The sequence below is a fragment of the Gobio gobio genome (assembly GCF_949357685.1).
Source record: "Gobio gobio genome assembly, chromosome: 1".
In the NCBI taxonomy this organism is placed as follows: Eukaryota; Metazoa; Chordata; class Actinopteri; order Cypriniformes; family Gobionidae; genus Gobio; species Gobio gobio.
Window position 1 is genome coordinate 41,610,959 of NC_137097.1, and position 22,951 is coordinate 41,633,909.

General features: G+C 36.7%; 1 protein-coding gene across 5 annotated transcripts in view; it reads right to left on the reverse strand.

Annotated features, from left to right (window-relative positions):
- mrtfaa (myocardin related transcription factor Aa) overlaps positions 1–22,951 on the reverse strand; it is a 50,719-nt gene that overhangs the window by 22,304 nt on the left and 5,464 nt on the right. For 3 of the 5 annotated variants that reach the window (XM_079829888.1, XM_079829889.1, XM_079829886.1), the window contains exons 2-4: positions 20,863–20,928; positions 15,161–15,335; positions 2,712–2,777 (exon numbers count right to left, since the gene is read on the reverse strand). In XM_079829888.1, the coding sequence (XP_079686014.1) occupies positions 2,712–2,777; positions 15,161–15,320 (226 nt within the window). In that variant the 5' untranslated portion in view covers positions 15,321–15,335; positions 20,863–20,928. Of the gene's footprint in view, positions 1–2,711; positions 2,778–3,288; positions 3,338–8,039; positions 8,532–15,160; positions 15,336–20,862; positions 20,929–22,951 lie in introns of those variants that run through there. The other 2 variants (XM_079829887.1, XM_079829890.1) reach the window with 2 other exon arrangements.

Below are 22,951 nucleotides of genomic sequence, written 5' to 3' on the forward strand. Positions count from 1 at the left end.
AAATTCAAATACTGAGGCGATCCATGAGAGCAGAGTCAATGCCCACATCAACTCAAATAAACACATCAACAGTCCTGGATGTGCTTTACATCATTTTGAGATGTGTTGTGGAATAATCCTGGAATAATTTACCTCATGAAAAGCTGTTTATTACAAAGAGCAACAGATTCAGCCGCTGATTGTGAGGTAAATTTATTCTGTTAGTGTCTGTGAATATTAAACGCAAAAAGACAGTTTAAATATGAATCCTGTTGCAACATAAAATGTCATAGACGCAAGACTGTTTAGACAAGATTTCTTTGTCCTGTTTTGGATGATTTTGACCACTTCATTAAGTTGTTTTGTAGAAAGCCTTTCTTTAAAGTGAATTTCGGTTTGTATAAATTGTATTTTAATTTTAATCAATGTTTTTAATATATTAAATATATTTAATATCTTATTTAATAAGAAGCAAATATAGCAGACAATAGCTTTAGCGCTGGCGTCTCATAAATTAACCGAAACTCAAAATGATCTCTCAGGTGTGATTCACAGCATGGTCATTCACACCTCTTCACATATGGCCTTTGTAAAGAAAAAGTGTCTTACAAAATGTAACTCAATATATTGTTTTATGTGAATAAGTAGGCACAATGATTCTCACATCAGTTTGAAGCCCATTAGTCAAAAGGCTTATGGACACATATCTATTGTATGTTTTGAGGCCTTAATTCAGTGTATTACATTTTTTAGTTTTTTCAAAAACCACGCATAAACTATATTCTCTCAAAAATACAAGCATGTACTGTACATACATGTTGCTCTCATATTATGGTAAACCAGTTTGTGCTGAATACAGTGTAATGACACTTTTGCCATTAATGTGTTTATAAGCAAATTAAAAAACCACAAATGTCAGAGCATGTCAAAACTTCTAAAGGGCCCCGAAACAGCTCAGACTTCAGAGGGTTAAGATGTGTCCCAGCACATCCTATAATGTATCTTTGACGTAGGTATGTGAGTTGAGACAAGTAGAATCCTGGGATAGATTTGCAATGACTGTTTTCAAACAGGTTTCCCAAACCTACTTATTTCTGATTGATTGTATGCATAGTATTAAAAAATAAATGTATTAAAACAAAAATTAAATAAATAGATAATAAAAAAATAAGATAATTATGGAAACCACTAGGATATAGCTTCTTATACAGTGTTTTCTATGATATCATTGTCGATGGTTGAACAGTGCTGACAGTCCAGTGACAAGCGAGATGCTGATATCAGCAGACACTGGGTTCAAATTGGATCACAGATGCTGGAAGATATTATGGGACCAGTATGAAGCATTACATAAACCTACTAAAGGGAAGTGTCACCTCACTTGAACTCGCTGCTTCTGCTTTTCGTTTCTTTTTCTTTTTAAGATGTTCTAAGAAGATATCTTAAGCAAGTGTTTGGTGGTTCCACTCTCATGCTCCTCCTTAAAGGGCCAGTCACACAATCAACATTTAATACAAAACAAACATAAACTGACATCATTATTTTTAGTAGGTGTTGTGTGCATGCTATAATAAAAAAATGTCTGATTAATTGTTTGCATGCAAATCAATTGCACCATTCAATATAAAGGACTTTCAGTGCTGTACAACTATTATAGGAGTACATCGGTCCATGCAACAGTGTTTAGAATATTTTTGAAGGCTTATAAATTATTCTCTTTTATATTCAGATCTTTTAAGTGTCTAAAAGAGTTTTAAACTCTGCATCCTGTGTGAGTCAACTTTAGTGTTAAAGTCTCAGTTATGTGTGAACAAGACGCTTAACATGACTGTCTCAAGACACACCACCAACCTAGAATGACGCGACTCAAACTTCTCACCTGGCTAAACTTGACAACTTCTATAAAACTTGTAAGCATACCAGAACCATCCTGTTACATAAACAGCATCAAAATGACAAACGTCAAAAATGATGCTTGCACAACATCTTAGCTATGACCATCTATCAGCTATGAGATGTACCTTGACCTTGAATAAATATAATTTGGTAATTCTTCTAAAAGAGACTTGGTGAAGGAGAACATGTACAAAAGGAAAAGAGTGAGAGATTTGTTGGGTTATTCGGGCTGAGTTACTTTGAAGTTTTGACCTTCAAAAATGCTTGTTCAAACACACACTAGGATCAATGTGTGGGTGAGACCTCTGGGTACTTGTTTTACTCATGATTAAGCATTCAAATCATCATGCAAACTATCTTTTAATTTTAACTGACTTAAATCAAATTATACATCTCCAGCCAACACAAGCTGGAAACCTTTTCGGCAAAATCGAGTGAGTAGGCACTATCAGAATAGCCATGACCCGACAGTTAAGCAGAAAAGTCGTAGTTTTGAGATGAATGGGCCAACCTTTCATGCTCTGTGAAACCACAATGCAAAGGAAGTGAGTTCGACGCTATCGTATGTTTACCAAACCAAATCAGCATCTTAGACAGGATGAGAGAGACTAGCTATACCTGCTAAGCTTTAACCACAAGGCAACTACATTTTACCCAGATTCACTAAAGGATGAAAACCGTAAGCCAGATGTGGGACGAAACTTGTGCAAAAGAAGGAAAAACACCTTCAAGGAACAGAACATTCGGGATGTACTACAGAACAAAAGATCCACTAACAGAACTGCAAATTATCAACAGATTATTAACTAGTACAGGAGACTGTGAGTGGTTCTTACGTGGCATGATTCCCTGGCTAACCAGTTCTTCTCGAGTCCGTCTCTGCTGAAGTTTGAGTTGGAGCACTAGAAGAAAAAAGAAAGTCAAAGATGAAGACAGTCAATTATCGAGGATGAAAAAGGAATAAAATTACTCTGATTCAACTCTGAATTAACAAAAGCTTAACAATGAGGGTTAAAAATACACATTTAACTCATTTCATGAATAATTGCTATATAATGTTGCACTGTTACACAATGAAAAGATTTAGGATTTAGATTTAGATAAGCAGCATCAACTGTACGTCAAAAGAGCGCAAATAAAAGACTATAAATATATACACACAAAATGAAACATTTCATAGACCGCAAACCAAGCAAAAAAAAAGTTAAAAGAATGCTAGTAAGATGCTAACAGGCAGGTCTTGTGCAATAAACTCTCAAAATCTCTCAAAACCGAAAAAAGTTTCTCTGTACAAAATGATTCGATGTACTTCATTACTATTACAACGCCTCAATATTTGCATGTTCAGGGGACAGCACGCTATAAACGTAAGGAAATACATCACGACAGAAGACACATAAGTTGATAAAATACCCGACTAGCAGCTCGATCTGTCTCCTTCATCCTCCCCTCGAACAAGCTCTTCCTGACAGCCGGCAGAGAGCTTATCAGTCAGAGGAGAGAGTACAGACTACAACATACTTCCTCTTCCTGTTTCTACATTCAATTAAAAACAGAAGCAAGTGTGCAAGATGTTTCCACGGCTTACCACAGGAAGAAAGACTTGTCAATTCCATGAAACTGCCTTGAAAAGTGTTTGAATATATATCGAGATAAAACCTAGGAACTTGTATTAAAATGATTCTGGCACATCTACCATGAATAATATAATATAGACGCTAGAGTTGGGGACATTTATACTTCTTCAAGCAAACATCTTTGCAAGTTATCTGGGGTTGGACTGAAACCTCAAAGATACAGTCACAACAACAAGAAATGGCTTGATCGAATGATTTACCAGTAAAGCCACAATACATGAGGTAAAATCAGGAGACAGCACAAGGTTCTTGCTCTTTGGCTCATAATTGGATTAACCAAAATTCGTCAACAACATTAAAGTATTGTCATTATCCAAACTACAAATGCCCACCATTGCAAATCCTCCAAAACAGAAAGTCAAGCATCCATTTCCTTCATTAGAAGAAACACCAAAAGTAGTGCAATAAAAAAAAAAATTTGCTGTGCGGTTATATCGGATCTCAGGTGGATAAAAATGTAAGGCATCAGAATCATATTTTGTTATCATAACCCCTGCCGGTTTCAAACATCTTTGAGAATGCATATCCAAGTTGTTCATATAACAAATCTGCAACTAAACACCACCTCTCCGTTAGATTAATAACATGATATGAGGCTAAATCGAGCCATCTCGCACTGTGGTTTTGGTTCTCGCATCTGACATTTTGGCACATTTGCTCCCTGGTGTCATCATTAAACATGTGGTGTAGAGTGAACAAATGCATGAATCTAGATGTTAGCGGAACTACAGTAAGAGCTGCTAAAACATACAGAAAAGATAATCATTCAGTCAGCAATATATGATAGATACAAAATATTTATGAAATATTATTTATTAATATTTATTAAAGGGTTGGTTCAGCCAAAAATGAAAATGAGTCATTAATTAATTACAACTCATGTTGTTCCAAACACTTTCGTTCATCTTCGAAAACACAAATCAAAATATTTTAAAACGTTATCTGATTGTAATCTAGAATGAAATCATTTTAGTGTGTTACGCAGCAGGTTTGAGCTTCCTCAAGAACCAATGAGGTTCATTCTAGTGTTACACAGCATGTTTGAACTTCCATAAGAATCAATGATGTTCATTCTTGTGTGTTACGCAGCACGTTTGAGCTTCTGTAAGAACCAATGAGGTTCATTCACGTGTTACGCAGCACGTTTGCGCTTCCACAAGAACCAATGAGGTTCTTTCTTGTGTGTTACGCAGCATGTTTCAGCTTCCACAAGAACCAATGAGGTTCATTTTATAAACATATAAACTTCTGCAAGAACTATGAGGTTGGTTCTCGTGCCTCAAGCATGTACGGTTGCATTTCTGTTTACTATATTTGAGTTCTCTATGCATGTTCACTGATGAGAGTTCAAAACGTAAAGTGATTGTGTTTATTCCGAAGACTTGGATTACACTGCTCAACTGCTGATCTCTTTATGAACGTTTTGAAGCATCACAGTTTTGGGTGAATAGACTGGAGCGACAGAAATCTCTCAGATTTCAATTAAAACAACTTAATTTGTTTTTCAAAGATGAACAAAAGTAATTGATGACAGAGTTTTTAATTTTTCAGTACATAAACACACAATTACCATAGGTAACATAGATTGTAATAAAAAAAAAAATTTCATTCATTTGACAACCATAAAAAAAAGACATGTAGACTTTTTTTTAACATGGCTTCTGTTGTTGAGGTCACAACCTGTCAGTACGGTTAGATTTAATAACCAAGCGCCTATAGCACCTGTTTTTGTTGTGGAATAGAGCCAGTGACGCACCTGTTGCGCAGCTAAATTGTGACCTGGCGTTTGGTCATCACAACAGCTGTTGGGCTTCTGAATTTTGATCTGGCATGAGGTCATTAAAGATGCTCGGGAGCTGAAATCGAGAAGGCTGATGGGACGTGTGCAAACGTTTCAGGAGGACAACGGTGCTAACAGACATTAAACCTCAGCGTTGCGATTGTCACACCCACCATAAGCAAGAGAATTGAGGCCTATGACTCATAATCACAGTATTAGGGATCTAAAGTTAGTCTGGCAAGATTGTGTGTGTGTGCATGTGACGTGTGTGTAAATTCCTTCAGTGTCGCAGTTGTTTCAGCACACACAAAATGCAGCAAAAATACCCACACATCATCCGTATTGATGTGGAAAATAAAATGTCAACTTCAGAGACCTAAAGAGTGTGAACAAATCAGGAGAATAAAGGGATGCAGGTTTTAAACTAGGCTGTACAGTGTACACAAGCCCAACACCCTAAAATGATTCTCTATTATTGTGGGTTTGTAGTTTCTTCTAATCCCATGTTGACGATGCTTCTATGGCATTTACTTATAGTTTAACAGTTACAATATTTTTAGGCTTTCATCCATAACAGAGTGTACTTTGTTCTTGCACAATTTTTTTGTAAACCATTTAATGCAGCAGTATATTTTTTAATCGAATAATGCTAAAATGAAACTAACTAGATCCCGAATCAGACACATGCATGTGACCTCCACACAATGTCTCCCCAAAAGAAAAGAAAGACCATAGATTATTACGGCACTTTATGTTGTACAATATTTTATTTTATAAACTAGCCATGTAGTCAAAGAAAATTCATAAAAATCCTGCAACATGTGTCAAAAAAAATCAGAATCAAGGATTCAAAAAAGGAATATAAACTGATCTAACTGCTCTAAAAGAGTTGCTTTACTTATGGTTTCTATGTTCTTATACCACAAATAACAGTTAAGCTCACAATGCAAGACTTATGGTAGTTGTTTGGAATCTCTCTATCTTCTCTGTACCTTGTTCTCCATATGATTCTATTTGTGTCCTGACAGTTATTCTGTACCTGACACTCAATCTGTGTGGCAGGCTGCTGATCTACCGCTGAGTTATTGGGGATATCATTGTAAATTACGTCTCACGTCTCAAATTGCAACCTGCATGACACCTAAATGTGCTGTTAAAGCATGTGTGTGTGTGTGTGTGTGTGTGTGTGTGCTGGGCTGATGCTTCTTTATCCTGGATCGAGGGAAATGTCACCACTCTGGTTCCCTTATCACCCATGGCATGCCAAGCACAGCACAGCACGCACTATCACACAGACACGTGCAAACAGCTCAGTGGACCATGCCTACGTTTACATGTCTCACTAATAAAAAATTTAAATAATACACCATCACAGCTCACATTTGATCTTACTAGATCTGACTGCTAATCAACAGCCAATTTATAAACTAGTTGATGCACGCATTTAGTGGCTAACAAACAGCTAATTATGTGTTTGTTTTTAAAAAAATTAAAGCATTTTTAGTTGAACTACAGATTAATGGATGTAAAACAGTCTTAGAAGATACATAGTGTGTTTTGATAGATTTGCTATAACTGCATAGTTTGTAGACCAAATTAGACTAGAAACATTCTCTATGCAAGTACAGGACATGCGCACATGGCCAAAAAATGGTCCGGCTGAACATACTTAATGTGCTCATGTATTAGTCTAAAAGTAACAAACCTCTGTACACCAGAGGGCAATAGAGTTACTTTTAAACTTCTGTGCCATTAAATAAGGTGTTATTATTATTATTCATGCTATAAAGATATACCAACTTTCTTAGCAATATTCTGTATTAACTGTTGCTCTATTATGATGGTAGTTGACCTGAAAGAGAAAACAGACCATACAAATGATATTTACCTGATATTTTATATTAAGTAAGATTTTGAATTGGTGCTGTACGTACATAGTTTTACACACAGACATACTTTAGGAATGACTTATGGTTAACTACAATTACAACAAAAACAAATATATATATATATATATATATATATAATCATTGTCATTGAAATAAAACAAAATATAAATAGTAGAAAATAAATAACCCTCCTAATGCATTACAAAAAAAAAGAAGAAAAAAAATATATACACCTGTTGCATTCTTGAGTCTGTTTTTCTCAACACACATTTCATCCTTCCCACTGGTACTGCATTTTTTTCCCTAACATGCCATTTTAACAAGCTTAAAATAAAATGACAAATTAATGTCCGTTTGTAGATCAAAATTGTATGGACCAAATAGTCTAAATTTGAAAAAGGAAAGAGGGTTTGAAAAAGAACTTTGCTGTCACCTATTAATGAACCATTGGAGATTCATACTATATATAATCTTTTTTTCATCTGAAAGTAAAAATGTATGCGAGTAAAATGAATATAGTTTGTTTGAAAAAATTTCAGAGTGAGACTGATGTTGAAAAGAATATGTAGTTTTCATTAAATTAGACTTCTGTGAGCAGACATGAGTTTTAAGTTCAAAGGAATTTAATTAAATCCATCGAAGTCAATGAATACGGTTAATTCTCATATTTTTTTGCCCGTTTATGTCACCCGTCTGGCCAATATTATAAGTCCAATTGCTTAAAGCAGTAATAGCACCCCACAGTAAAAAGTTGATCTATGTGACGAAGTTGAATAGTTAGGGCCCTATTCAAACACTTGCTAAAGGCTTTAAGTATGCTGGTTGGTCTGAATGCATACATGCAACATGACTCCACACCTTGTCTCAGACTCAGGCAGGCACGCCGCTCACGGTCCAATCGGACAGCTCTTTTCCTCATGACGCGGCTGACTGGGGCAGATCCAAAAGGGGCGGGGCTGGTGTGGAGCCAAAAGCTGGTGTCCAGCATGGTGGTCATGTTTTCAAAAGATAAATGAATCTTTCTGCGGCAAAAAGAAGTGCTTCACTGCTTTTCCTTCAAAGAGACGTTCAAGTTTTTGACTCAACTTCATTCAGCCTTTGTGTCTTGCATTTCGTCAGTTTCAGTCATTCACGTACAACACCCGAGCTGCTGATCTGCTCACAAGAATCCGGATGAGGAAAAAAGAGTTGAAGATGATGGAAAAGAAAGAAATAGAGAGATATTTGATGAGAAAAAACAGCCACATCAAAGATCCAGAGCTCCTGTTGTTGCAGTAGCAGCATGGAGACTGAAGTTATCCGCAGGGAAAGGTGTGTGTGTGTGTGTGTATGTCTCTGTGTGACAGCACTACAGCACAACCGCAGCTGTTGCTCAAGTCATTCAGTCCACACACACACACACACACACATACACACACACACACATTTGTGCTGAGTAGTGTGTGTTTTATTAAAGCAGCCCACTCCACACTCACTGACCTCTCTCTGCCGGCAGAATGAAACACAGATATGTACGTTCACAGAAGTGTGTTTCTCAGTATGAATATATGGCTGAAATGAAAATCAGAGAAAAATATGACTTCCTAAAAATGTGCAGACTTTCTGGTGGCTGTACAGAGAACATCACTATTGTCTAATGCAGCTATTTAAGGCTGCAGAATTTATGGAAATGCATCTTAAATCTGACAGCCACACCTCGCCGATAAGGTGTAAAATCGCTCTGTTCGGCAGGTGTTTTAGGAGCCATTTTTAGCCAACGTGGCACAGACTCTTTCCTGAACCGCATGTGATTTTACACGCCGAAGTGTGAGGGTGTAAAATATCCTTGGAGGCGACGAATCTAGAAAGATGCATGTGCTTTATAGATAAACTTAGCACTTAAGAAAATGTGATGGTTTAAGGGTAAAATAAATGAAACTGACAAGTTCTCAAACTGCATTAGAAAAATACAAATGTGTGTATATGTAAACACAGCCATGTCTGCTACATCCTGAGGGATAAATGGAGTCTCTCATCAGTGTTGATACTGTTAAAGTCACCATGAAATCAAAATGGAAAATTCTTAGGTTTTTATGGAATACTACAATATTTATTTAAATTATTTATCTGTTCACCTCATAATTGCAATCTTTAATCAGGGCTGCATTTACGTATAGCAGTTACCCTTACCCTGGCATTCAGAAAAGCAGAGGAAATAAACAGCTCATGATGCTGCTCGTTAGTTCTGTTGCAGCTTTGAAAAGCAAATTTAAACAACCTAACGCCGTGTCCTAACCATAGACCGTAAAAAAATATGGACGACGTGCCTTCACTATCTTCCACTGAAGAAAAGTGAAGCCGCCAATGTCCAAATATGGTGCTGACATCTTGCGCTGATTTGGGACCGAGTCGGCACAGTAGTGACCTCGGGACCTGAGTCTGCGCAGTAGAGCCGCGATATCAAGACCCCGCCCACATGAACAACTCATTATGTCGGTGTGAAATAAACAGTTGTGGAAATGTAGAAATTAAAGTTGAAGCTCCAATCTCCTCTCGAAAATCCTAAAAAAAGTCTGTTAGTGCCTCAGTAGCCGATTTCGAATTGAAAATACGCCCAATGGAAACGCGTCAATTTCGCAAAAACTCCCATATATCGCAAAAAAGTTTTTACGCTTGCATGAGGTGGTTTTTCAGGCCATCTGACGCACGTAAAAGACAATCATTCTTGAAAGATGATGCAGACAGAAGGACAGAAGACGAGACAGTTCTTTATTAAACACATAGACAATAGAATAGAATTACAGGAATACTGGATTCTAAACAACAAATAAATGCCACAGATGATCATGAAGACCTTGAATATATGAGGGAGAAACACACACACACACACACACACACACACCTCATATGTGACGCTCACAAATGTAAGGTACTTTCGTTGCCATTAATGCTTGGATTAACATGCCGACGTCTCTGATTAAAAATAATGGCTAGTGCGGTGACTGGGATATACATAAACCTACCAACATCCGTGGCATATTTTTTGGAATGACTTATCGCGAGAGAAAAAAAAAAAGTTGTTGTCACATAATAGCGGTTAATGGAAGCGCTGTCATTTCGCAATGGTTTTATATCGACATTTAGAAAATATAGAATATATGGAAATGCAGCTAGTGACTACTTCGCTCAAAGAAGCTGTCAATCACAGCAAATAACTAACTAAAACCAACCTTATTTAAAGAACGAACACTTGAACTAACATAAGCGTGATAAAAACTACCAAAAATGACAGAAACCCTCTTTGAAAAATAATTATTTGAAGTGTAATTTGATTGTTTAGTTTGTCTTGTGTCCCATTACATTACACGGAGAGGGCGAGGTTTAAAGAGTTAGTTCACCCAAAAATGAAAATTCTGTCATTAATTACTCACCCTCATGTCGTTCGACACCCGTAAGACCTCCGTTCATCTTCGTAACACAAATGAAGATATTTTTGTTGAAAGCTGATGGCTGAGAAAGGCTTCAGATAGGCCACCATTGGCATTCAGTACATTTACACTCCCAAGACCCATAAAAGGCACTTAAAACGTCGTTACAAAGTCCATCTCACCACAGTGGCTCTACAATAATTTTACGATGCGACGATAATAGTTTTTGTGTGCAAAAAAAATCTAAATAACACCTTTATCCAACTTGTTCTTGTCTTCCGTGTGTGCCTCCACGACGCATGCGCGAGAATATGACGCAGATCCGGCGTTCGGACACATGACCCAGAAGCGATTTGTTTACAAGCAGAGAAAGACGCGCGTGTCTAAGCTGTTGAATTCTACATTGATCGTGCTTTAGGTCTCGGCGTAGTGCTCAAAATGGGGTTAAAGTGTGCATTTCATGGATTCCCGAACCCCGGCGCTACGTCATATTCTCGCGCATGCGTCGTGGAGGCACACACGGAAGACAAGAAGAGGTTGAATAAAGTCGTTATTTTGAAAACCAAAATATATAACCAAAAATATCTTCATTTTTGTTCCGAAGATGAACGGAGGTCTTACGGGTGTCGAACGACATGAGGGTGAGTAATTAATGACAGAATTTTCATTTTTGGGTGAACTAACCCTTTAAGACCTAAACTGGCTTCACCTTTCAGGACTTGTGCAGCATGCTTGTTCCTAACCATTCCTGAATCTTAAACCATTTTAGCATTATTAAAAATACATACTGAGTGACTGAAACAATTTACCATCATAAAAGAATACACTTGTTTGTTTATTTATCTGAGGTGAATTATCCATTGTTGCTTTCAGTAAGGCTGTCTATAAAGATTACGAAAAATTTTATTCAAACTCACTTTCATTTTTTTTTACATTAAATAAAGCACATTATCTGCACTTGTCATACTTTTTTTGTTCCAGTCGAAAAATAAAAACTCTGATTAACATTGAAAAGATAATTTTTCTCACGTTTCGCATGTAATGTGATTATTTGGGAATGTCATTGTTGTATGGCCAGAAGGACTCATGCCATACCCTAGGTTTTTGTCTTTAATCAAAATAACTTCCCCTCCCTTTTGCAGACATCTCTTCTTTGATGACGTGTTTATTGATGCGAGGGCAGGACATCTTGCATTTTTTCTTGTTCGAGAAGTCGTTTCACTCAGATATACATCACAATAGGGGAAAAAAAGACTAATCACAACTTCCGTTTCATGCATGTTAAGGCCATGTACACACTAACATGTTTTCGTTTGAAAACACATCTTTTTTATCTCCGTTTTGGCCTTCTGTCCACACTGAGACTACGTTTTTATTCACGAAAACAAAGCTTTTTGAAAACGCTCTTCTATGTGGATACATTTGAAAACTGTGTTTTCGCGTTGTAGTGTGGACTGTGAAGACGGAGGTATTTGAAAACGATGACACATGTTTAGTCATGTGACGCATATTGTGCCAGTAGATATTCATGTTTATACCGCTACCGTGCCAGTTATGTACTATTCACTTTCACACAGTTGCTAAAATAGGTTCCTTTGCACACTTCATATCATAGTCCTGCAAGGATGACAGACAATGTACTCGCATTTGCTGTCCTGCGGCAAAATATGAGAGGAGTTGCGTTTTAGACCAAACATAATAATGGTGCGCGAGTGCGACCTGGACGCATAAGTGAAAGGTATTTTGCTATATATATGCAGTAAGGTGAATTTGCCGTTTTCTGACTTTTCAGTGGGGATGATAAACTTTTGGAAAACGCTTGCATGGAGGGAGAGCGTTTTGAAAACAAAAACTCACATCTATCCGGATTAATGTAGACGTAGCAAATGGTTTTCGTTAATTTAAATAAAGCTAAAATGAAATAACATGAAAAACTAACCAACTAAGTGCTAAAATAACTAAAACTGAAAGTAAATGTATTTTAAAAAGAAATACTAAAAAACTAATACAAATGACAAAAGCACACAATTTGAATGATAAAACTTAAAATACAAAAATAACCGCTAACTCAAAATATTAATAAATACTATAATAGTATATAAATAATACTAAAATAACACAGTCTCTCATCCCGTCTGAGGTCCAAAACATAAACTGGTATGACAAAGCATATCTGATACCACAGCGGCAACTTGGCCAAATAAACATACCGTCGTCCAAACAAATTATTTACCTGCTGAAAGTTACACTTATACAATAAATGACTTTGGATAAGATAACAAAATATAAAAGCATCCAAATATTCATTTCGGGTTGATTGTATAAGCACATAACGCACACTAACTATGTCCTCTGAAACGCATATCAATGGGAGTTTCATTGCGGAAACAATTGTATTTATTTCAAAATAATTATTATAAGAAATAATACCTAATTGCCTAATACATTATGCAACTCATTTCCAGTTCCTGTACAGAGAGTGTAAGTGAAATTGCAGACAGAGTAGATAGCATGTCTGCAGCCAGACCCTTCTCGCTAGGGCTGATCCATTAGCCTGAACGAGGCACTTAAAATCGGGTCACTCAGGGTTGGTTAAAAGCATCTGCTAAATGACTACTCACTTGCCAGACTGTGCACGTACAGGGGTTGGACAATGAAACTGAAACACCTGGTTTTAGACCACAATCATTTATTAGTATGGTGTAGGGCCTCCTTTTGCGGCTAATGCAGCATCAGTTCGCCCTTGGAATAACAGATACAAGTCCTTCACAGTGGCTAGAGGGATTTTATTCCATTCCTCTGCTCTTACTGATGAAATGTGCAATCACTGAAGATTGTCCACCAGGCCGTGCATATATAGACATGAAACCTCCAACACTATATAGGCCAGTGTTTCAGTTTCATTGTCCAACCCCTGTAGTATAAGTGATTTCAGGCTGTCCAATACATTTCCAGGATTAAAATAAATAGACCAAAGTGCTGATAGGATCCACTGGGTGGCAGTAGCGACACCTCACAGATAAGGCAGTTCATACAACCAGATTTTCACCCTGAACATATTTAGAGATAGTGGGATGCGAGTGTGGGTGTTTACAAAGACAAGTAATGCAAAATAAACCTAGAAACCATTATTAGCCAGAGGCCGGTCACCATATGCTACAGATGTCACTGCTATGAGGCAAAACACTGTAAATAAGCTTAGCCATGTATGAGCATGTCACGTTTCTGCCATGTGCATGTATGCAGATCATAACATTATGTTATTGTGCAATTGTGCACGTCAGTGAAAGTGCATTTTTTTTGTCCTGTATATGATTTTGGTAACCATTTACAATAAGGTTCTATTATTTAACACATTAAAGGAATAGTTTACCAAAAAATGATTTAATGTGCCTCATGTCATGCCAAACCCGTAAGACTTTTATTCATCTTCAGGACAAAAATTAAGATATTTTTAAATGAAATCTGAGTGATTTCTGTCCCTCCATTGACAGTCTGCACCACCACCACTTTGACACTTCAAAAAGTTCATAAAGAGATCATAAAACTAATGTAGTCCAAATTTTCTGAAGAGTCACAATAGCTTTATATGATGAACAAAATAGGCTTTTATTCACATATTGAATAGGTTCATTCTCGTGTTATGCAGCACGTTGAGCTTCTGTTTATGTTCATCAATGAATGTTTCTATGCAAATAAAAGCCTAAATTCAATCTACTCATCATATAAAGTGATTGTGTCTCTACAGAAAATGTGGACTAAACCACTCGATTCATATGGATTCGTTTTAGGATCTCTTTATGAACTTTTTTGAAGCGTCAAAGTGGTAGTTGCGTAGCTGTCTATGGAGGGAGAGAAATCTCACAGATTTCATCAAAAAAACCTTCATTTTTGTTCCAAAGATGAATGAAAGTCTTATGGGTTTGGGGCAACATGAGGGTGAGTAAATGATGACAGAATTTTGGATGAACTATCCCTTCAACTAACAGTGGGAAATACATTGATACAGAATCTTTGTTAACGTTAGTCAATAAAAATACAACGGTTCACAGTTAGTTTATGTTAGCTCGGGTCCATTAGATAATATTAACAGATACAACTTTTGATTTTAATAATGTATTAGTAAATGTTGAAATTAGCATTGACTGATATTAATAAATGCTTAAGAAGTTTTGGTTGCACCTTATTTTACAGTATGTGTACTTACCCAATAAAATACTGGGCATTACCTTATATTATACACTATACTTTTGACATTTAGTTCTACGATGTAAATTACTTACACAAACAATGGCAAAAACAAGAATTTTAAAGCAGTACATGTTTAATAAGTACATAGATAAGGCAGTTTGGGGTTTTAGTGTTTGCAGTTTACGTTGTAGAACAAAACGTTAAAGTATCGTCAAGTTCTTTTTACCACAGGTTTTATTTTACTCATAACTCGAAAAAACCTCATTATAAAACCCCCGAAAAATGTGACTTCCGGGTTCTGACGTCATACCTGCAACCACGTTTCTGTGTTTTTAGATTTAATAATTAAAAGTAATTGTTTTGGCATTATAAGAAGCTCACCATTCTTTCTCTCGTGAATAGGAAGCAAGTTGGGGGCGGGCTTAAGAGACAGTTCTTGCAGCTCATTGGTTACGGCTTCACTCTGTGGACTGGAGGCGGAGCCTGTGGGAAGAGCAGGGGTGGTGACATTGGGACTTGAATCCTCCCCCATAGTCGCCATGGTCAAAAAACAGCCCTAAAGGAAAAGGAAAAAAAGAGAACGCATTATTAAAAGTAATTACATTAGTCATTCACCGTTAACCTATTTATCTTACATTTGTTACTAGGGTTATGTCTCTTTAAAAAGTATAATTTCTGACAACAGTTTTGCAGAATATGTACAAGGATATTTTCCAGGGAAAAAATACAGCATTGTGATTATGACCTTTAGTTACATAACAAAGAAAAGAGGCATTCATCTCGGACAGAATGTGTGTGTGTGTGTGTGTGTGTAGTGAAGAGATAGATGATCTCACTGCAACAGGAAAAAAACAAAAAAAACAGTGGTAACACAAACTCTGCTACAAGCATTTTAAGCAGATGACAAACACCATCACCATGGTAACATGTTATAACACTTCACAAGCAGAAAGCAGCATCTGTGCAGTGACAGGTTGCGAAGGTATCCAACACACATAAACACATGCCATCATCCTAACACGGAGTCAGAAATTCTGTCATGACCACATCTGCTAATGGGGTTTACTTTTTCCAACGATCCAATGTTAGAAAGCTTGAAAGATCATTTGAAAATTGAGATCATGTCTGCTCTGACCTTTACATAATTCTGTGTCATGGTAAAATGTCCTAGCAGACTTAAAGAGCTCATATTACACTTTTTACACTCAATTACAGAACTTGAAATATGGTGCTGAATGTGAAAAGATTTTGATTGTTTAAATGTTCAAAAGCAGAATTTTAGAATGTCTGCAACATCTTGAACATTTTAAAATGTAGACAAAAAGCATTTTAGAATGCCAGAAACACCAAGAACATTTAAAAAATTTGAATTTTAGAACGTCTGCAACATCTTGAACATTGGAATGTTCAAAAACAGATCTGTTCAAAAAAGCAATATATGTTTCAAAAAGTCTCTCATGTATGCTACAGAATTGTGTACAACATTTTGGATCTATGAATGTGGAATATTGAAATGTCCTGAATAAATCTCTTGTAACAAGTAAGATCTGGGTAATTTGAAACATTATACACAGTATGACTGTCTTTAGCATCCATAAAGCATTTAACTCACTCCTCTGCAGTGTTGGGAATAACGGCGTTACAGATAAACGGCGTTACTAACGGAATTATTTTTTTCAGTAACGAGTAATCAAACGAATTACTGTTTCTCCCGTTACAACGCCGTTAGCGTTACTGAGGGAAAAAAATGCGGCGTTAGTCGCGTTACTATAATTGAGCTCACTGAAGCGCTTTTCATCCGAACAGGCTCTCTGTCAGTCGGACCTGCAATGTGTGTGTGTGTGTGTGTGTGTGCGTGTGCGCGCGCACCAGCCATGCGTGTTGGGGGTGGGTGCGGTGGTACACATAACTGATGATGATAGGTGGGTGGGAGACAAGGTTGAAGTTGATAGGTTGAGTTCACACCTATTTTTTTCACGGTCTATGGTTCACACACACACACACACACACACACACACACACGCATATGCACATTCAGCGATAGTCCAACGACTTCAAAGGTAGCTTTCGCAAATTGGAAGTATAAGCGCTACTTTTCCCTCGTTGAGGTGAAAGGTAAGAATATTTAAGTAACGTGCAACTTATGCCCAGGAAGAAAGAGTCTCTCCACGCCGGTGGCAAGTGATTCTGAAGCGCCTCACATCATCATATGCCACAAAATTAGTGGCTAAAAACCCAGGTGATAACGTGAGCTCCACTACCACAGGAAAGTATAGTACTGATAATATTTACACAATATTTACACTATAGTAGACCTACTGATAATATTTACAATAATCCATTGAATTTGATAGGTGTCTCTCACATTGTCCCACAGCAACATTACAATAGTGCACATTAATGTACAATGTTTTATAATAATAATTTATTCTATTTAGTGTCCAATTCATTCATTTAACATATCTAATATTGGGGGCATCCAAATTATTTGACATATTTGAACATTTGAAAGAAAAAAAAAGTAACGCAGTAATTACTTTCCCTGGTAATTAGTTACTTTTATAATGATGTAACTCAGTTACTAACGCAGTTACTATTTGTAAGAAGTAACTAGTAACTATAACTAATTACTTTTTTAAAGTAACGTGCCCAACACTGCTCCTCTGAAAGAACTATGATACTGTAATATTTTCACTACATCTCAAAATCTTTATCTCAGTTTCTCAGTAAAATGTCTCAGTGAAAAGAGTCTGCTTCCATTCCATCAGAACTGATCTCAAGTTACAAAACCCCCCTTCAGAAAAAAAGATCATTGTCCGATCCTATTGCCTTGTTTTGAATAATAGGGAAATAACATTGTTAATTCAGCTAGTTTACTGAGAAGTTGCAAGCATCAACAAAGCTCCAAACTCAAGCGGGAGCCATATAAAGTAGTTCAGTTTATTTACTTGGTGAAGCACAGTTAATATTGGAGCAATATTTAAAAAATGTTTTAATTAGTTTGAGCCCAATTAGGTAATAATAATAAAAAAAGAATGTTTCTGTTCTCAAACAATGACATGAATCACAAACGACAACGTGTCAATTTCATTGATGTAGTAAGGCTTCTCACTGAACTCTTGATTTGATGGTGTATTATTTGTCCCGTTAATCTGAAAAAAAAAAGCTACATAAAAATGGTCTTATTTGCCAGAACAGAAAAAGTCATACAGATCAGACTATTCCTCTGCACAGAGGGTTAGCAGAAAATGAAACGCTTTGTTGCAGAACAAGTGTCAGGTGCTTTCAGAGACGCATTTCTCTCTACAGGGTTCGAGTACAGAGATAAAGACGAGAGAAGCAGATAACAGCTTAGTCATGTGCCGAGTGAGTCACACAAACACACACTTCGTTCTCATCAGGCCATCTGAGCATAACAGTGCTGCTGGAATCTATCGCCATGGTGATGACTGATGTCACAATGGGAAAACATGACTGACAGGTGCATTGCATTCTGTTTACATCTCAGATTCTCAGCACTGCAGTAAAATTGCTTTGCAAACTCGTTTGTTTCTCTGTAATGGTTTATTCTTCCCTTTTGAACATTTCTGTGAAGTAATACTAAAAATATGAGTGGGAGTATTTGTGGTAAGAGAAATGTGCTGAGGGCGAAGATGAACACAGGGAAGTTCTGTAAAAAAAAGGAATGCAAGACACCAGATGTACTGTTTGGGCCAGACTGTATATTGATAGATAGATATATAGATAGAGATGCATAGAGATTTATACATATATAGCACCAAATCATCATATTAGAATGATTTCTGAAGGATCGTGTGACACTGAAGACTGGAGTAATGATGCTGAAAATTCAGCTTTATCATAACAGGAATAAATTATGTTCAAATAGAAAATATTTCTTCTGAATTATTATAATATTAAAAAATTGCTGTTTTGTATTTTTGATCAAATAAATGCAGGCTTGATGAGAATAAGAGTCTTCAAAAATGGATGGATTGGATGGACGGACTGGATTGGCGATGAATAGATGGATAGATGGATGGATGGACGGCCAGATGGTCGAATTGAAACATGCTCTCTGACATTATGACTGTACTGCTAAACACACGCTAATTAGACTATACACTTACACGAAATGTATATGATTTATTGATCTTTAAGGGAAACTGACGCTCAACTGCTGGGAACATATTGCACTTACTGACATCACTAATCGTACATCACTTTGAAGATTACTGCTAACCCTATTCAGAAGTTACAGTCTTTCCGATACACTGTTTTATTACCTCCCAGCTAATTCTGGGAGTACTTTGAGCTGTACTTTTACTTTAGATACTTTTATGGGTGAACAATGGAATCAGGATATGACTTAAACCCAGGCCTCCAGGCTCCAGGCTCTTAGGTCTTTGAATTGTAAAACTGTGGTGAAGTTTCTTATTATGTCTTTCGTGGTCAGGCCATTTGCTTTTATCTGGATCAGAATGCAAAACACCATTCACTCTGGGATGAATTGTTCCTCTACAATGTTCTCTGGCATTATGATCGGCTTCAACAGCAGGCAGTTGGATGGTTGTTTCTTCTGTTTACCAAGCTAAACAAGTGGGAAATAGACAAGTCAACATTTTAAGACTACACACATCACCCAAAAGACGAGGTCACTGAATCAGGATAGCATGCCGTGTGCCTGGTGTCTCTGCAAAGTTGCAGCAGGTTAATCCATGCCCGGAGTGGCCAGGCCAACAGTACTCAAGTGGCCCGCAAACCCAGTTGACTTCCCAGTTTTTTTTTTCTTTCTGAGATACATCAGATTACAAAAGCAAAATGGGTTGTGTATGGCATTTCATATTGACTTTTACTAATAGGCTATATGGCTACCAACTAGGGCTGGGTTTGATTTCGATTCACAAGCTTGTGATTCCATTTCATTCAATTCCAATTTAGTTTAAATTTAATTCAATATTGATTATTTGGCTGTATATCATGGTACAGTACACGTCAACTTATCTCAAGGAAAACATTATCTGTCAACTAAAGCTGTAAACTATACAGGAAACCCTGCCAATTGGTACATGATAAATTAAATAATTTGTGCGGAAACATTTCAATTACACAATAAGGACGTTTTTTTTAATAATAATAATAACAACAATAACGGTAAAATGATCTTTTAAATTACATAATTGGGTTTCTACTTTTTTGAAATATAAGCATTTAAAGGGTGGCTGTCATACATTGTAGAACAGGTTAAGTAAAAAATAATATATAACAGTGCAGCAGTCTAAAGTTAATTTTTCTAGCTAACTAACAAGTTTATGGTCACTAAATGGCTTTTCTGAGGTAAATGTAACATTACGTGACATTGTTTACAAGCTGTTTTCTTTGCACAGTTGAAACTGATTACATGAGACATGATACGGATTTCGGTAAGTTGTACAGTATCCTTCAACTGAAGTTCATTAAAAAAAATGTCATGCTAATTGTATAACTAGTAAAGCGAAAGAAATTATCAATTCACATGCTGTTTGAACGGAGATGCTACCTACAGCAATCGGTTGTGCCATATTAAAGAGTGGCAAAGCAACATTTATTCATATCAAATCACAAAGCTTATTGCAATTTATTGGAAGGGAGGCGTTACAAAGTTTTGCTCACTCATCAACAAAAAAACAACATACACTAAAAGATTATTTCATGGGATTTAATAATTGATATTGGTTCATAAAATTGAGAAAAATGTACCAATAAATACTTTAACCCACCTATACTACCAACCATAGTGGAGAGTACTTCACACACATGATAAAAAAAAAAATAATAAAAAAAAAATATATATATATATATATATATATATATATTTTTTATTTTTTTTTGTTTTGTTTTGTTTTTTAGTTTTTTTTTTAACATAACATGAAATGAACGACTACAATTAGAGGATCTTAAGAAAAGCTAAAACAGTTTCTGAGAAGTGTAGAAAATGAGTTTTGGCAATTGCATATGCAGAACAGCAGCAAAATAAACACAAGGAGCTGTGAGGGGGACAATACCCAGAGGTGTTTACGTGCAGGTGCCTGTGATTCAGTTACCGGATTTATTCCCTGTTCAAAAGAGTCCGGCGGAGCAATTCCATGTCAGGTGAAAGGCACCACCAACTAAAAGAAAGAAAAATAGAGCAAAAGATTAGCTAATTATAACATGGTCACGCTTCAGTTTAGAGTCCAATTCTTACAATCAACTAACTATTAACTATGACTTTTGCCTCAGTAAATGCTAATTCTGCTTATTAATAGTTAGTAAGGTAATTGTTAAGTTTAGGTATTGGGTTGGATTAAGAATGTAGAATATGATCAAGCAAAATAAGGCATTAATATATGCTTTATAAGTATTAAAAAACAGCCAATATTCTAGTAATATGCATGCTAATAAACAACTAGCTAATAGTGAAAATTGGACCCTAAAATAAAGTGTTATCAAAAACATCTAAGAACATTAAGTAAAAAGATAATCAGGATTCAACAATAAGGATTGTTTTGCCATAGTACTAGTAGTTTCAATTTTTTCAACATTTTCACTGACCACCACAAAAGAATGATCATGCATCAACTATTTTTATATTTGTTACAAATGTTTATTTTAATACATTTTATTTTAATATACCCTTACCTAAAGGATTATTAGGAACACCTGTTCAATTTCTCATTAATGCAATTATCTAATCAACCAATCACTTAGCAGTTGCTTCAATGCATTTAGGGGTGTGGTCCTGGTCAAGACAATCTCCTGAACTCCGAACTGAATGTCAGAATGGGAAAGAAAGGTGATTTAAGCAATTTTGAGCATGGCATGGTTGTTGGTGGCAGACGGGCCGGTCTGAGTATTTCACAATCTGCTCAGTTACTGGGATTTTCACGCACAACCATTTCTAGGGTTTACAAAGAATGGTGTGAAAAGGGAAAAACATCCAGTATGCGGCAGTCCTGTGGGCGAAAATGCCTTGTTGATGCTAGAGGTCAGAGGAGAATGGGCCGACTGATTCAAGCTGATAGAAGAGCAACTTTGACTGAAATAACCACTCGTTACAACCGAGGTATGCAGCAAAGCATTTGTGAAGCCACAACACGCACAACCTTGAAGTGGATGGGCTACAACAGCAGAAGACCCCACCGGGTACCACTCATCTCCACTACAAATAGGAAAAAGAGGCTACAATTTGCACAAGCTCACCAAAATTGGACAGTTGAAGACTGGAAAAATGTTGCCTGGTCTGATGAGTCTCGATTTCTGTTGAGGCATTCAGATGGTAGAGTCAGAATTTGGCGTAAACAGAATAAGAACATGGATCCATCATGCCTTGTTACCACTGTGCAGGCTGGTGGTGGTGGTGTGATGGTGTTGGGGATGTTTTCTTGGCACACTTTAGGCCCCTTAGTGCCAGTTGGGCATTGTTTAAATGCCACGGCCTACCTGAGCATTGTTTCTGACCATGTCCATCCCTTTATGACCACCATGTACCCATCCTCTGATGGCTACTTCCAGCAGGATAATGCACCATGTCACAAAGCTCGAATCATTTCAAATTGGTTTCTTGAACATGACAATGAGTTCACTGTACTAAAATGGCCCCCACAGTCACCAGATCTCAACCCAATAGTGCATCTTTGGGATGTGGTGGAACGGGAGCTTCGTGCCCTGGATGTGCAGCCCACAAATCTCAATCAACTGCAAGATGCTATCCTATCAATATGGGCCAACATTTCTAAAGAATGCTTTCAGCACCTTGTTGAATCAATGCGTAGAATTAGGGCAGTTCTGAAGGAGAAAGGGGGTCAAACACAGTATTAGTATGGTGTTCCTAATAATCCTTTAGGTGAGTGTATATTTAAGAAATACCTATTTTAGAAATATATTTTTCTTTACAAATACAAAACGATTATCCTGTTTAATGTAACTATACCTTTCACAAACCTTTTCTGGAACACAAATGCATACTTGTACAATGCAAACCAGTACTGACTGTTTTGTAGTCAATCAACAAAATCTTACCGAGGTTTCTAAATCTAACACAAGTTTTTTGTAGTTTCCACAAAACCTCATCTGTGTTAATAGCAAGCTAGATAACATTGCTTCTGCAAATTCTGCTGATTTGTCACAAAGATAATACATAACAGAAAGCAA